The sequence below is a fragment of the Heteronotia binoei genome, chromosome 3 (genome assembly GCF_032191835.1).
Source record: "Heteronotia binoei isolate CCM8104 ecotype False Entrance Well chromosome 3, APGP_CSIRO_Hbin_v1, whole genome shotgun sequence".
Lineage (NCBI taxonomy): Eukaryota > Metazoa > Chordata > Lepidosauria > Squamata > Gekkonidae > Heteronotia > Heteronotia binoei.
In genome coordinates this window covers 176,429,124-176,442,635 of record NC_083225.1, presented here as the reverse complement: position 1 = coordinate 176,442,635, position 13,512 = coordinate 176,429,124, and the positions used below count along the sequence as shown (strand labels likewise).

Here is a 13,512-nt window from a genome sequence, read left to right as displayed (position 1 = left end):
GTAGTCGTCAATCTCACCTCTCTCGCCACTGGGATCACTAAGAGATGTTGAGTTCCTGGTCTTAGTACCCTCTGGGGAACATGTGGGGACAGACAGTCCCTCAGGTAGGCAGGTCCTCGGCTGTAAAGGGCCTTAAAGGTAATGACCAGCACCTTGTAGCCAATCCAGTATACTATTGGCAGTAAAGGAGATTGTAAGACGCTCTGAGACTCTGAGATTCAGAGTATAGGGCAGGATATAAATCCAATATCATCTTCTGCTGCTGCTGCTGCAGGACTTTCACATGGAGCTGAAAGGGATTGAATGTGGGACTTCCAGAACACAACACAGGTGGTTCCTCCTCCAGAACGGTAATTTCAATTGTTTTAATTGTTTGAGCTTCTTAAATTTGTTGCTAATTGTCTACTGTTCATTGTTACCTGTTTAAGCTTGTTACCTCAGCCCGTTCATGGGATAGGATAGAATAGAAATTAACAAAATAAATGAATAAATGTTACGACTTGGAGAAGTGATTTAAAGAGACAAATGCCTTCTCCACGCCAGCCAATATGGCGGTAGAGGCTTCAAGAGCCACACAACGTGTGTGAAAGAGCCACATGTGGCTCCTGAGCCACAGTTTGGCCACCCGGCACTATAATGTATAAAATATGCATGGGATGGAGGGGGTTGACAGAGAGAAATTTTTCTCCCTCTCCCGCACTTACCACAAGGCCTGCATTTTTTATTGCAAGTGGCAGGCCTAAAAGTCCAGTTCCAATGTTCCCTTTGAGGAGGTGAATGAGCGTTTGGATGTACCTGGAAAAAAGAAGATCAGAGACCATAGAATAGCATCAGTAAACTGAAAAACTGCATCGTTAAAATGCAGATAGCTGAAGTACAAATGTGGCAGTGGTTAGCGTGGCTAGCTCTGGGTGGAGAAATTTGAGGGGTGGAGCCTGAGGAGGGCGGGGCTTGGGAAGGGAAGGGGCTTCAGCAGGGTACAATGCCACAGAGTCCACTTTCCAAAGCAACCACTGTCTCTAGGGGTATTCAATACAAAATAATAGGTTCCAATGTGAATATGCACTATAGACTGAAACGGACACTGGAAATATATTCACATTCACACTAACACGTGTGCAAAAACATATATTACTGACAAAGGCAATCCAACAATGCTTCAGTACACATAAATACAAACTTATTGCTCCCAAAATAAAAAGGTAAAGGTAGTCCCCTGTGCAAGCACCAGTCGTTTTCGACTCTGGGGTGACGTTGCTTTCACGTTTTCACGGCAACTTTTTACAGGGTGGTTTGCCACTGCCTTCCCCAGTCATCTACACTTTCCCCCCCAGCAAACTGGATATTCATTTTACCGACCTTAGAAGGATGGAAGGTTGAGTCAACCTGAGCTGGCTACCTGAACCCAGCTTCCGCCGGGATCGAACTCAGGTCATGAGCAGAAAGTTCAGACTGCGATACTGCAGCTTTACCACTCTGCGCCACGGAATAACAGCTGGTTTTTTAGAAGAAGAAGATATTGAAGAAGATATTGGATTTATATCCCGCCCTGTACTCTGAACCTCAGAGTCTCAGGGCGGTCACAATCTCCTATACCTTCCACTCCTCCCCACAACAACAGACACCCTGTGAGGTAGGTAGAGCTAAGAGAGCTCTTACAGCAGCTGCCCTTTCAAGGGCAACTCCTATGAAAGCTATGCCTGACTCAAGATCATTCCAGTTTGGAGAGCCAGTTTGGTGTAGTGGTTAAGTGTGCGGACTCTTATCTGGGAGAACCAGGTTTGATTCCCCACTTCTCCACTTGCACCTACTAGCATGGCCTTGGGTCAGCCATAGCCCTGGCAGAGGTTGTCCTTGAAAGGGCAGCTGCTGTGAGAGCCCTCTCCAGCCTCACCCACCTCACAGGGTGTCTGTTGTGGGGGAGGAAGGTAAAGGAGATTGTGAGCCGCTCTGAGACTCTTCGGAGTGGAGGGCGGGATATAAATCCAATATCATCATCTTCTTCTTCTTCTATTCCAGCAAGTGCAAGTGGAGGAGTGGGGAATCAAACCCGGTTCTTCCAGATAAGAGTCCGCACACTTAACCACTACACCAAACTGGCACTCAACCACTACATCAAACTGGCTTAGCACAATTACGGCAAGAAGTCCATACAGTAGAGTCTTGTTGGGCTGGTGCTCCCTTAATATGCATATCTTGCACCCTCTTGACGTCCAAGGAATCCAAAATTTCACGAGAAAAAATGGGACCGTACTCCTAGGACATCTTACAGTTTCGATCCTTCATCAGCTTGACCTCTCCACAAAAACTGCTTCACGGAGCCACAGAGAAAAATTTACAATCGGATCAATGCATTTCATAGAATCACAGAGTTGGAAGGGACCTCCAGGGTCATTTCCTTGTTGCTCTGCACATGGCTCTTCTCTAGAGGAACTGATCTCTATCTTCTGGAAATCAAATTTAACAGTGGGAGTTTGGCCACTATACCAATGGTGCATATCTACGGCAGCCACAAGAAAGGAAAGAAATATAACAGTTACGTCTCCCAGAAGGAGTACGGTACTTACGTAATTCCTTCTTCATCCTCAAGCTCGTATTTCTTTTCTGCCGGCAGCAACTTTTTTTTCTCCTTATCTCCACCTTTGTCTTCCGTTTCCTCTTCTGCACCTTCACTTTCAGATTCCCCACCTTCAATTAAAGGCTCCATTACTTCCAAGTCTATTGAAAAACAAAAACTGCATTTTTACCATTATCGACTCATTACTATTTATAGCCACAGAGATGACGTACAGTCACTCATCCTGCCAGAAATCCTGTAATGCAAGTAATTATGAACCCAAATACAAGGTGCTAGTCTAACAGGGCTGTTCTTAGTTTTTTTTTTTAAAAAAGTTTAGTTTAGTTTAATTTTTTAAAAGTGTTACAAAGAACCATTGATTTTTATTGCCTTCCAAAGCCAAAACTGAAAGTGGGAAATTTCTTCTTCCCCTCCAACTGTAACAGGTCAGGACTGCAGACGGGAGAATCATATGGACAGTCATTCAAACAAAATCCCCCAAGCGCAAGAGGACAATCTACAGTACCTTGCTCCAACCCTTCACCAGCAAGACTCTAGCTGCAATTTCGTATGTACTGCAGAAGTAAGGTATTTTCAGAGACTGTGTTTACACAGATTTAATTTTCTGTACAATTAATATTCTATATTGGCCAAACTTTCTTAATGTAGGAGCCTCATAGCATAAACATAAGATGTTTGAGAGGAGGGAGGGAGGAAGAAGACACCATTGGATTTATATTCCACCCTCCACTCAAGAGTCTCAGAGCGGCTCACAATCTCCTTTATCTTCCTCCCCCACAACAAACACCCTGTGAGGTGGGTGGGGCTGAGAGGACTCTCCCAGCAGCTGCCCTTTCAAGGACAACCTCTGCCAGAGCTATGGCTGACCCAAGGTCATTCCAGCAGATGCAAGTGGAGGAGTGGAATCAAACCCGGTTATCCCAGATAAGAGTCCGCACACTTAACCACTACACCGGAAGGAAGGAAGGAAGGAAGGAAGGAAGGAAGGAAGGAAGGAAGGAAGGAAGGAAGGAAGGAAGGAAGGAAGGAAGGAAGGAAGGAAGGAAGGAAGGAAGGAAGGAAGGAAGGAAGGGGGAGGGAGGGAGGGGGAGGGAGGGGAAGAGAGATGGAAAGAAAGCAACTTTAAATGTATTCTCCAAGCCACCAGCTGGCTTGGAGAAGTGATTTAAAGAGAGAAATGCCTTCTCCATGCTGACCAACAGGGAGGTGTGGGCTTCAAGAGCCACACAATACGTGTGAAAAAGCCACATGTGGCTCCTGAGCCACAGTTTGGCTACCCCTGCACTATAATGTAGAATATGCATGAGATGGAGGGGCTTTGACAGAGAGATTTTTCGCCCTCTCCCAAGATACTGGAACTCGAGGGTATCCAATGAAGCTGAGGGGCAGTAGGTTCAGGATGGACAAAAAGAAATACACCTTTACACAGAAGATGAGGACTTAGCAATGCTATTGTACCCAAGCAGGTGTGGAGGGCCCCTACTAGAGTGGATAAATCAGCAATTTTTTTTTTAAAAAAATAGGATTTTTAAAATTTAAATTGGATTTTAAATTGGATAAGAGTCATATCTGATCAGGAAGGTCTGGGGTGCTGGGTGTCCCCAGTGTTAAACGTGGAGGTGGGGGGGATCATTTGCCTTGGAAGCGCAAAAGCTTCATGCAGTAGCCCCAGCCATCCATGTTTTCCAGCTAAGGGGGAAATGCTGTGCAAACAAATTGCAAAGACGATCTGATTTCAATGGTAACAGAAAAAAGAAATTTTTACTTACAATAACAAAAGCACACCTTACATGACGTATTACATCTACTTGACCTCCCTTGCTGCGACGTTGTTTTTCTGATAATACCATCCTTTTACTAAACTTCAAGCCTAGAGCTACATTGACACGCCGAGCGTACCTAATTGGAACTGCTGCCTATATTGTCATATTACTGTTTTAACGGTTTTACTATGGTTTTAATATGTATGCAGTGATTGTGGTTTAAATTATGTTGTTCTCCGCTCAGAGTCTACTCACGGGAAAGGGCAGAATATAAGTCAACTAAACAAATACGCAGAGTGGTAAAGCTGCAGTACTGCAGTCCAAGCTCTCTGCTCATGACCTGAGTTTGATCCTGGCAGAAGCTGGGTTCAGGTAGCCGGCTCAAGGTTGACTCAGCCTTCCATCCTTCCGAGGTCAGTAAAATGAGTACCCAGCTCGCTGGGGGGAACGTGTAGATGACTGGGGAAGGCGATGGAAAACCATCCTGTAAAAAAGTCTGCCGTGAAACTGTTGTGATGAGACATCACCCCAGAGTTGGAAACAGCTGGTGCTTGCACAGGGGACTACCTTTACCTTTATGTGCCATTTACTGAGAACAGATTAACTTCCAAAAGGTTAACTTACTACAGCTCTGAGCCCAGGAGAGAGAAAAAGAGAAGTCCTATGTAAGATGAAACAGAAGGCAAGCAGGGGCCAAAGAGGTTCAACATCTAAACGATGAGAGGGTTTGAGTCAACTGCCAGATGGACCCTAGTGAGAGTTATAATAGCCAACAATAAATACAAACTGCATGCTATAAAAATGTGGAAAGATTTGGCAGTGTACAAGATGTATATGTGAGAGCTCTACAGCTGATCAGGCAGGTGGACCAAAAAGAAGACTCACCTGCCAAACCAGTTTAAAGTTCATGAATACCTGCCCGTGTCTGATAGTCATCTCTGTGAATCAGCAGACGGTTTAACAAGTTTATAACTATTTGCCTAGAGACTACTGGGTAATGCTCTTGCAAACAATCAAATCGTACAACAGGCTTAAAGTTTTCGGCAAGATTGCAGCTTCTGAGCAGCGATATGTCTGCTAAACCTGATGGAACAGGAAGGTGGTAGGAAACAACATGAAACAGTGAAGGGGGGGGCGGAAATTGGTCCAAATGAAACACACTAATACACTGCAGTCTTCAAAACAAACTGGAATCACTCAATATGTAAGTTACAAACGGGTGGAATTCTCGCAAGAGCTCATTTGCATATTAGGCCACCCACCCACCCAGATGTAGCCAATCCTCCAAGAGCTTACAAAAAAGAGTCTTGTAAACTCTTGGAGGATTGGCTACATCAAGGGTGGGTGCAAAGGGGCTCCTGCTAGATTTCCACCCCTGGTTACAAATTACAGGGTTACACCATGGGGGAAGATTCAGCTGGGTAGGCATGTTGGCCTGAAGTAGCAGAACAAAGTTTGAGTCCACTGGCACCTTTAAGACCAACAACGTTACGTTTTACACAAGGTACGAGCTTTTGTGTGCAAACACACTTCTTCAGATACAGTGAAACAGTGGGGAAGGAGAGAGAATTAAGTTAGTTAGCAGATATTTCTAAGGCATTTCTGCTTGGCTCTGGCATTCTCCCATCAACTAGGGTTGCCAAATCCAATTCAAGAAATATCTGGGGACTTTGGGGGTGGAGCCAGGAGACATGGGGTGGAGCCAGGAGCAAGGTTGTGATAAGCAGAATTGAACTCCAAAGGGAGTTCTGGCCATCACATTTAAAGGGACCACACACCTTTTAAATGCCTTCAATTCATTGGAAATAATGTAGGGGCACCTTGTTTTGGGGCTCATAGAATTGGACCCCTCGGTTCAATCTTTTTGAAACTTGGAGGGTCTTTTGAGAAGAGGCATTGGATACTATGCTGCAAATTTGGTGTCTCTCAAACCGCCCCCCCCCCCAGAGCCCCAGGTACCCGTGGATAAATTCTCCATTATTCCCTATGAGAATTGGTCTCTATAGGGAATAATGGAGTGCCCAGCAGACATTTCCCTCCCCTCCCCCCAGTTCCTGACGACCCTGAAGTGGGGGGAGCGCCTCCAAACTGAGGGATCCCCTGCCTCCACCTGGGGATTGGCAACCCTACCATCAACATGTCCAAGACTTCTGTTCCACATTTAATCCCACCACTCTCCTAGGACTGCCAGCCTCCAGGTTATAGAAAGTTCCCACCGTTATTTTTGCCAAAGAGAAGATGGCCAGTGGAGTTTGCTTGCAAGTGGACTTATGGTTCGGGGTTGGAAAATACCTAGGGATTTGGGAAGTGGAGCCTGAGGATTGTGGGCTTTGGGAGAGGGAGTGAAGGGACTTCCAAAGCGGCTGTTTTCTCCAAGTGAACTGATCTGTATTGCTTGCAGATCAGCTGTAATCCCAGGAGATCTCCAGCCACCACCTGGAGCTTGGCCACCTTGTCCCTCTAGCTCAACATCTGGTTTCTAAATGCAAGACCCCTAATTGGACAACCAGCCCTCTCCTGTGGCTGGAGATCTCCTGGGATTACAGCTGATCTGCAAGCAATACAGATCAGTTCACTTGGGGAAAACAGCCACTTTGGAAGTCCCTTTGCTCCCGCCCTCAAAGCCCACAATCCGGCTACACTCTGTCAGTCCATCAGTCATCAAGGCCAGTATTGTCTACTCAGACTGGCAGCAGCTCTCCAGGGTCTCAGGCAGAGGTCTTTCCCATCACCTACTGCAGGGTCCTTTTTAATTGGAGTTGCTGGGGGCTGAAACTGGGATCTTCACCATGCAAAGCAGAGGCTCTTCCCCTCAACCATGGCCAGAAAGGATCATCTAATATTCCGTGAAAAAATGCTTAAATCCACACACAAGGCCTGATGTCTCTATGTGCCTTTACCAACTGTTTGTGTTAGAGGAGTATTTCTAGAAGGAGGAGGAGGAGAAGGAAGAGGAAGAGGAGGAGGAGGAAGAAGACCGCAGATTTATACCCCGCCCTTCTCTTTGAATCAGAGTCTCAGAGCAGCTTACAATCTCCTATATCTTCTCCACCCCCCAGAACAGACACCCTGTGAGGCAGGTGGGGCTGAGAGAGCTCTCCCAGAAGCTGCCATTTCAAGAACACTTCTATGAACATACAAAAATACCTTAACAGAAAAACGGCTCCCTTATCAAGAATATGTGAATTCTACTGCTACGGAAAGTGAAAAGTTGCCTCCTGAAATGTTGGATTTCGTTAGTATTTAAGGAAATTATCCTGTATGTACGTAATGTCTGAATCAAATCTGTAGTGTAAGGATTTGTTATGTATTTTTTATAATTATGATTTGTACTAAATTGTTTATTTTTGGTTATAATAAAATTAAAAAATTAAAAAAAGAACACTTCTATGAGAGCTATAGTGGACCCAAGGCCATTCCAGCAGTTGCAAGTGGAGGAGTGGGGAATCCAACCCGGTTCTCCCAGATAAGAGAGCTATGGTTGACCCAAGACCATTCCAGCAGGTGCAAGAGGAGGAGTGGGGAATCAAACCCGGTTCTCCCAGATAAGAGAGCTATGGTTGACCCAAGGCCATTCCAGCAGTTGCAAGTGGAGGAGTGGGGAATCAAACCCGGTTCTCCCAGATAAGAGAGCTATGGTTGACCCAAGGCCATTCCAGCAGTTGCAAGTGAAGGAGTGGGGAATCAAACCTGGTACTTCCAGATAAGAGTCTGTACACTTACCCACTACACCAAACTGGCTCTGATATGACCAAACTGATATGACATCATCACCTAAAAGTGTACATGGTGCATTCCAGAATTTCATAAATCAAAGGGGAGGTGGGGAGGAGTCAGACCCTTGCTGCCCAAAAGCTCACCCTATAGCAATAACCAGTGGCAGACTGGGTCTAAAAATATTGCTTGCCAGGAGACAAAGGGGGCCCACCCACAACTATAAGGCTATCATTTAATTTTTATAAGAAATAAACAAACTTTTTCAAAAAAATACATAAGTGGAAAAAAGGTACAATTAAAACTTTTGCAAAATAAATGTGTGTGTGTGTGTATTAGTAATTACAGTGTACATATATTGCACATTTTACTGGCAGTATGCAGTCGATATTAAATGTAAATACAGATTGCATTTTCTCCAGGGGAGCTGATCTCTGCCAGATGGAGGTCAGTTGTAAAAGTGGGAGATCCCCAGACCCCACCTGGAGGCTGGCAACCCTAAATACTATGCAAATTTTAGTTGCATTCCAGTAATAACACTGGAACTTCTATTATATTTTCAAGCTACTAAAAGGACATTAACATTTTTAACATATTGTCTAATGTTTAAGAGGGTCCACTTCATCAGGGGCCCACTTGCCATTGGGCAAGCTGACACCCTGGCCAGTCCGCCACTGGCAATAACTCTCTTCTCCATATGAGGCACAGCAAGGAAGTGGTGGACATACAAAAAGAAGGCTGATTCAGGTAGGTTAGCAATAGTAGTCTGAAGCAGGAGTGGCCAAACTGTGGCTCAGGAACCACATATGGCTCTTTCACACACATTGTGAGCTTCTTGAAGCTCTACTTCCCCATCAGCCAGCCTGGAGAAGGCATTTGTCTCTTTAAATCACTTCTCCAAGCCAAGCAAGCCAGCAGCCTGGAGAATGCATTTAAAGTTAAAGTTGCTTTCTTTCCACCTCTTCTCCTGCCTCCCCATCTATTTGCATTCCTTCCTTCCTTCCTTCCTTCCTTCCTTCCTTCCTTCCTTCCTTCCTTCCTTCCTTCCTTCCTTCCTTCCTTCCTTCTCTCGCAGCTCTCAAACATCTGACATTCATGTCTTACAGCTCTCAAACATCTGATGTTTATTCTGTATGGCTCTTTCGTTAAGCAAGTTCGGCCACCCTTGGTCTGAAGCAATCGAACAAAGTTTGGAGCAGAGTGGCACCTTTAAGACCACCAAAGTTTAATTCTGGGTATAAGCCTTTGTGTGTATGCCCATTTCATCAGATACACTGAAACAGATTTCCAGAACCATTACATACAGGCAGAGAGATGGTGTGTACGGGAAGGACTCTGGGGTAGTTGCCAGGAAGCAACAGTTAGAGTCAAGATGGATAAGCAAGCAGAGCTAAGTATAGCTAAGATGGGGTGATAAATATAGTTAAAATTGGATTAAGGCAGAATAGCAGCAAATTAGCAGAATACAGCCTATTATAGAAAATTCCCGCTGTTATGTTTGCTAAAAAGAAGACTGCAAGTGGAGTTTGCTTGCAAGTGGATTTATGGGCAATGTTGCATACAATCATAGAGTTGGAAGGGACCTCCAAGGTCATCAAGTCCAATCCCCTGAACAATGCAGGAAATTCAAATTCCTCCCCCTAAATTCACAGGATCTTCATTGCTGTCAGATGGCCATCTAGCCTCTGTACAAAAACCTCCAAGGAAGGAGAGCCTACCACCTCCCAAGGAAGCCTGTTCCACTGAGGAACACCTCAATTAAAGTTGATCATTTGTGCCCCTCCCCCTTCTGCATATTTCAGACCATTTTACAGGTTTGCCTACTTTTCCCATCCAGACCAGAGTACAATTCTACGCCCACCCTTCCATGCAAGACTAAAAGATCCAGTCAGAGGGATGACAGCTCGATGACACTGTAGTCTTAAGTATTCTTGCGTGCAAATAATGCACACGGATCTTATTTCCATGCAAGTGTGCTTTAGGCTTAGCAGCTGGCTGTCCCACCCTATTTCCTTCTCTTAGAAGTCAGAAGCCCAGAGAAATCAGTGTAGAGTTAGCAGCCGCCACTCGCATCACTGGAGTGGAAAAAGGGAGGTGGTGATGTGGCCAGTTCAGGTGAAGGTGCTGGCAGCAGGACATCACAACCGAACAGCAAAACCACCTTCGCTCTCCCTACACTTCGAAGCCGCTCCAAGGGGCTGTGCGCCTACAGAGGGAGCATTCACACAAACCAGCCAACACACCGAAACAAAACAGGCAAATCTCCCCTCCCCTGCAAGGGGGGAAGACTAGGGTTGCCAAGTCCAATTCAAGAAATATCTGGGGACTTTAGGGGTGGAGCCAGGAGCAAGGGTGTGACAAGCATAACTGAACTCCAAAGGAAGTTCTGGTCATCACATTTAAAGGGACCACACATCTTTTAAAATGCCTTCCTTCCCTAGGAAATAATGAAGGATAGGAGCTAACAGAATTAGACCCCCTGGTCCAATCTTTTTGAAACTTGGGGGGTATTTTGGGGGGAGGCACGGGATGCTATACTGAAAATTTGGTGCCTCTGCCTCAAAAAACAGCTCCCTCCCCCCCCCCCCGCGAGCCCCAGATATCCGCGGATCAATTCTCCATTATTTCCTATGGGAATAAGTCTCCATAGGGAATAACAGAGTTCCCAGCAGACATTTCCCTCCTTTCCCCCGCTTTCTGATGACCCTGAAGCCGGGCGAGGGCCTTCAAACCGGGGATCCCCTGCCCCCACCTTGGGATTGGCAACTCTAGGGAAGACCCTTTCTTCATCTGCGTCTGCGATCCTAATGCACGCAAGCCATTTCAGTCGCGGATTACTGCTCTCGTGTGCATCGCTAGCCTAGCATCCAGGGAACCGTCCATGCATCGGTTTGAATCCATGCATGAAGCCACCGACCGTCAACTTCAAGTTTTCAGCCGCCACCGTAACGATCATCTCCCACTCCCTTTCGCCGCGCAGTCGTTTAAAGAAAAGGAAAGCCTCAGTCACCCAAATTAAAAGCTCAGCTATGTTTATTCGACAACTGCCGCGTCTTGACATATGTATCCATTGTTGCAAATGCATTTACTTCTGCGAACACTCTTTTTACACAGCGCAACTTTAAGCCGGAGTTCTAACATACGCGCCCATCGCCGTTTGCAGCCACTGCAAGTACAGAATGCTGCCGATTCTGCAAACTATGCAGGAGATGCGGGGAAGGGGCGAAGTTGCCTACTTCCCCCCGCCCCTTCGAGATGGTTTGTCCGACTCCTAGGATACCATAAGCTTAATGGAACGAGCCATCCCCTTTCGGGGGGTGCAAAAGAGGGGTGAATAGGACATCCGCTCCCTCTTTCTCAGACTCCCATGTTTCAGCGGAGGGGCTTCTCTCCCTCCCCATTTTGCGGGTCTCCATTCAGGCCACCCCTTTGCACATCCCTTCCAGAGAACGGTACCTAATTCTTCTCTTGCCGCCGTCTTCATCGCGCGCTCTATGGTTCCCTCCGTTCGCCCTTCCGCCAATGTGGAACTGGAGCGCCAAAAGGAGCAACTGCGCGTGCGCAGTCAGGTGGCCTAGTTTCTGTCTCCTCCGCCAAGCGTACCATAGACGACAAGGCAACTGCTAGAAGGGACCTAAGGAGCCGTTGGCCTGTGTGGGGAAAGCTGTGTGCGGCCATTGCTTTGTTGGGAAAGACTTCTGAACTGTGGGAAGCAGAAAACATCCGCAGCAGAAAAGCTTTTGAAGCATACCTCTGAAGGATGTAGTTTTGCTACACGGGAGAATTCTGGCTCTCCAGCTCAAGGACCCTAAGCATTTCTTTCCACTCTCAAAAGTGTCTCATTCACCATCTAAACGCCTAGAGAAACTTTGCACAGTATAAAATACACAAGTCAAAATTAAAGTCATAAAGTGCCTAGCCAAGAAGACCTAACATTTTGTTATAAATATTTAGTAAGCAACAACAAAGAATAGAATCACAAAAATCCTGGTTTAATTCCTGGCCACCTAATAGGATTGCCAGGTCTGTGTTAGAAAATACTTGGAGACTTTGGGGGGGGGGTGGACCCCGGGGGAGGGGAGGGGCCTCAACAGGGTCCAAAGCCATAGAGTCCACTCTTTCAAACAGCCATTTTTTTTCCAGAGGAGCCAATCTCTGCCAGCTGGGGATCAGTTGCAAAAGCAGATCTTCAGGCCTAGGGTTGCCAGGTCCTACCTGGCTCTGGATGGGAATTTCTGCTGTGTGGGCAAAGCGACTGCAGACCAATGACATCACTGAGGATGCCCTAGGATTTGGATAAAAGCTCTATGGCACCATAGAATTTTTACCCAAATGCTAGAGTGTCCCCGTGCAATGTGCTGACACGATGATATCACTTCCAAGTGACGTCATCATCGGGCACATTGCATGCCAACAGAGCTCTTTGGGGCATGGATACCCCTGCAGGCCAGCTCCATGCCCCCAAACCGGGGGAAAACCCACCCCCAGCAGGAGCCTGGGAGCCCTATCCAGGCCCCATCTGGAGGCTGAGCAACCGCTATGTCCTTAGAAAGACAAAACTAGGGTTGCCAATCGCCAGGTGGGGGCAGGGGATCCCCCATTTTGGATGCCCTCCCCCCACTTCAGGGTCATCAGAAAGCAGGGGGAGGAGAGGGAAATGTCTGCTGGGAACTTTATTATTCCCTATGGAGATGTATTCCCATAGAAAATCATGGAGAATTGATCCGCGGGTATCTGGGGCTCTGGGGGGGCTGTTTTTTGGACCAGAGGCACCAAATTTTCAGTACAGCATCTACTGCCTCTCCCCAAAATACCCCCCAAGTTTCAAAACGATTGGACCAGGGGGTCCAATTCTATGAGCCCCCAAAAAAGGTGCCGCTCTCCTTCATTATTTCCTATGGAAGGAAGGCATTGAAAAGGTGTGCCGTCCCTTTAAATGTGATGGCCAGAACTCCCTCTGGAGTTCAATGAAGCTTGTCACAGCCTTGATCTTGGCTCCACCCCTAATGTCTCCTGGCTCCACCCCCAAAGTCCCCAGATATTTATTAAATTGGACTTGGCAACCCTAGACAAAACACTGCATACAATTGCTTATCTTGCATGTACAAACTTAACACATCTGTGTAGTCTTTAATATATTGTTGTGTGTTTTAAAGACAATAGGTACAGCCGCAAAACAAAGGCTCAATTTACAAGCACAATTTGCGCAGCACAATTACAAGAGTCCATTATAAAAGTTCTAGTCAATTTCCAAAATTCTGGTCTGTTTCTTGTGGTGATTCTTCCTGTGCTGACAGGGGGCGATAAAACATGTCTCCTGGGCTTGATGCACAATAATCACCCACTCAGATTTGGGTTTGGAACCACTGGTCTAGCTGTTCACATTCATGCATTTGCTTCTCTGTAATACAGGCAGTCTTGGTCCACGTTATGGAGAAGCAAATGCATGAACATGAA

The 13,512-nt window shown here is 46.3% G+C and overlaps 1 protein-coding gene across 1 annotated transcript in view; it reads right to left on the bottom strand.

Moving 5' to 3' along the window:
• SLC36A4 (solute carrier family 36 member 4) overlaps positions 1-11,581 on the bottom strand; it is a 104,508-nt gene extending 92,927 nt beyond the window's left edge. The window contains exons 1-3 of the mRNA XM_060234947.1: positions 11,512-11,581; positions 2,568-2,718; positions 705-795 (exon numbers count right to left, since the gene is read on the bottom strand). Coding sequence (XP_060090930.1) covers positions 705-795; positions 2,568-2,718; positions 11,512-11,539 — 270 coding nt within the window. The 5' untranslated portion in view covers positions 11,540-11,581. The remainder of the gene's footprint in view (positions 1-704; positions 796-2,567; positions 2,719-11,511) is intronic.
• Between the last annotated feature and the right edge of the window lie 1,931 nt (positions 11,582-13,512).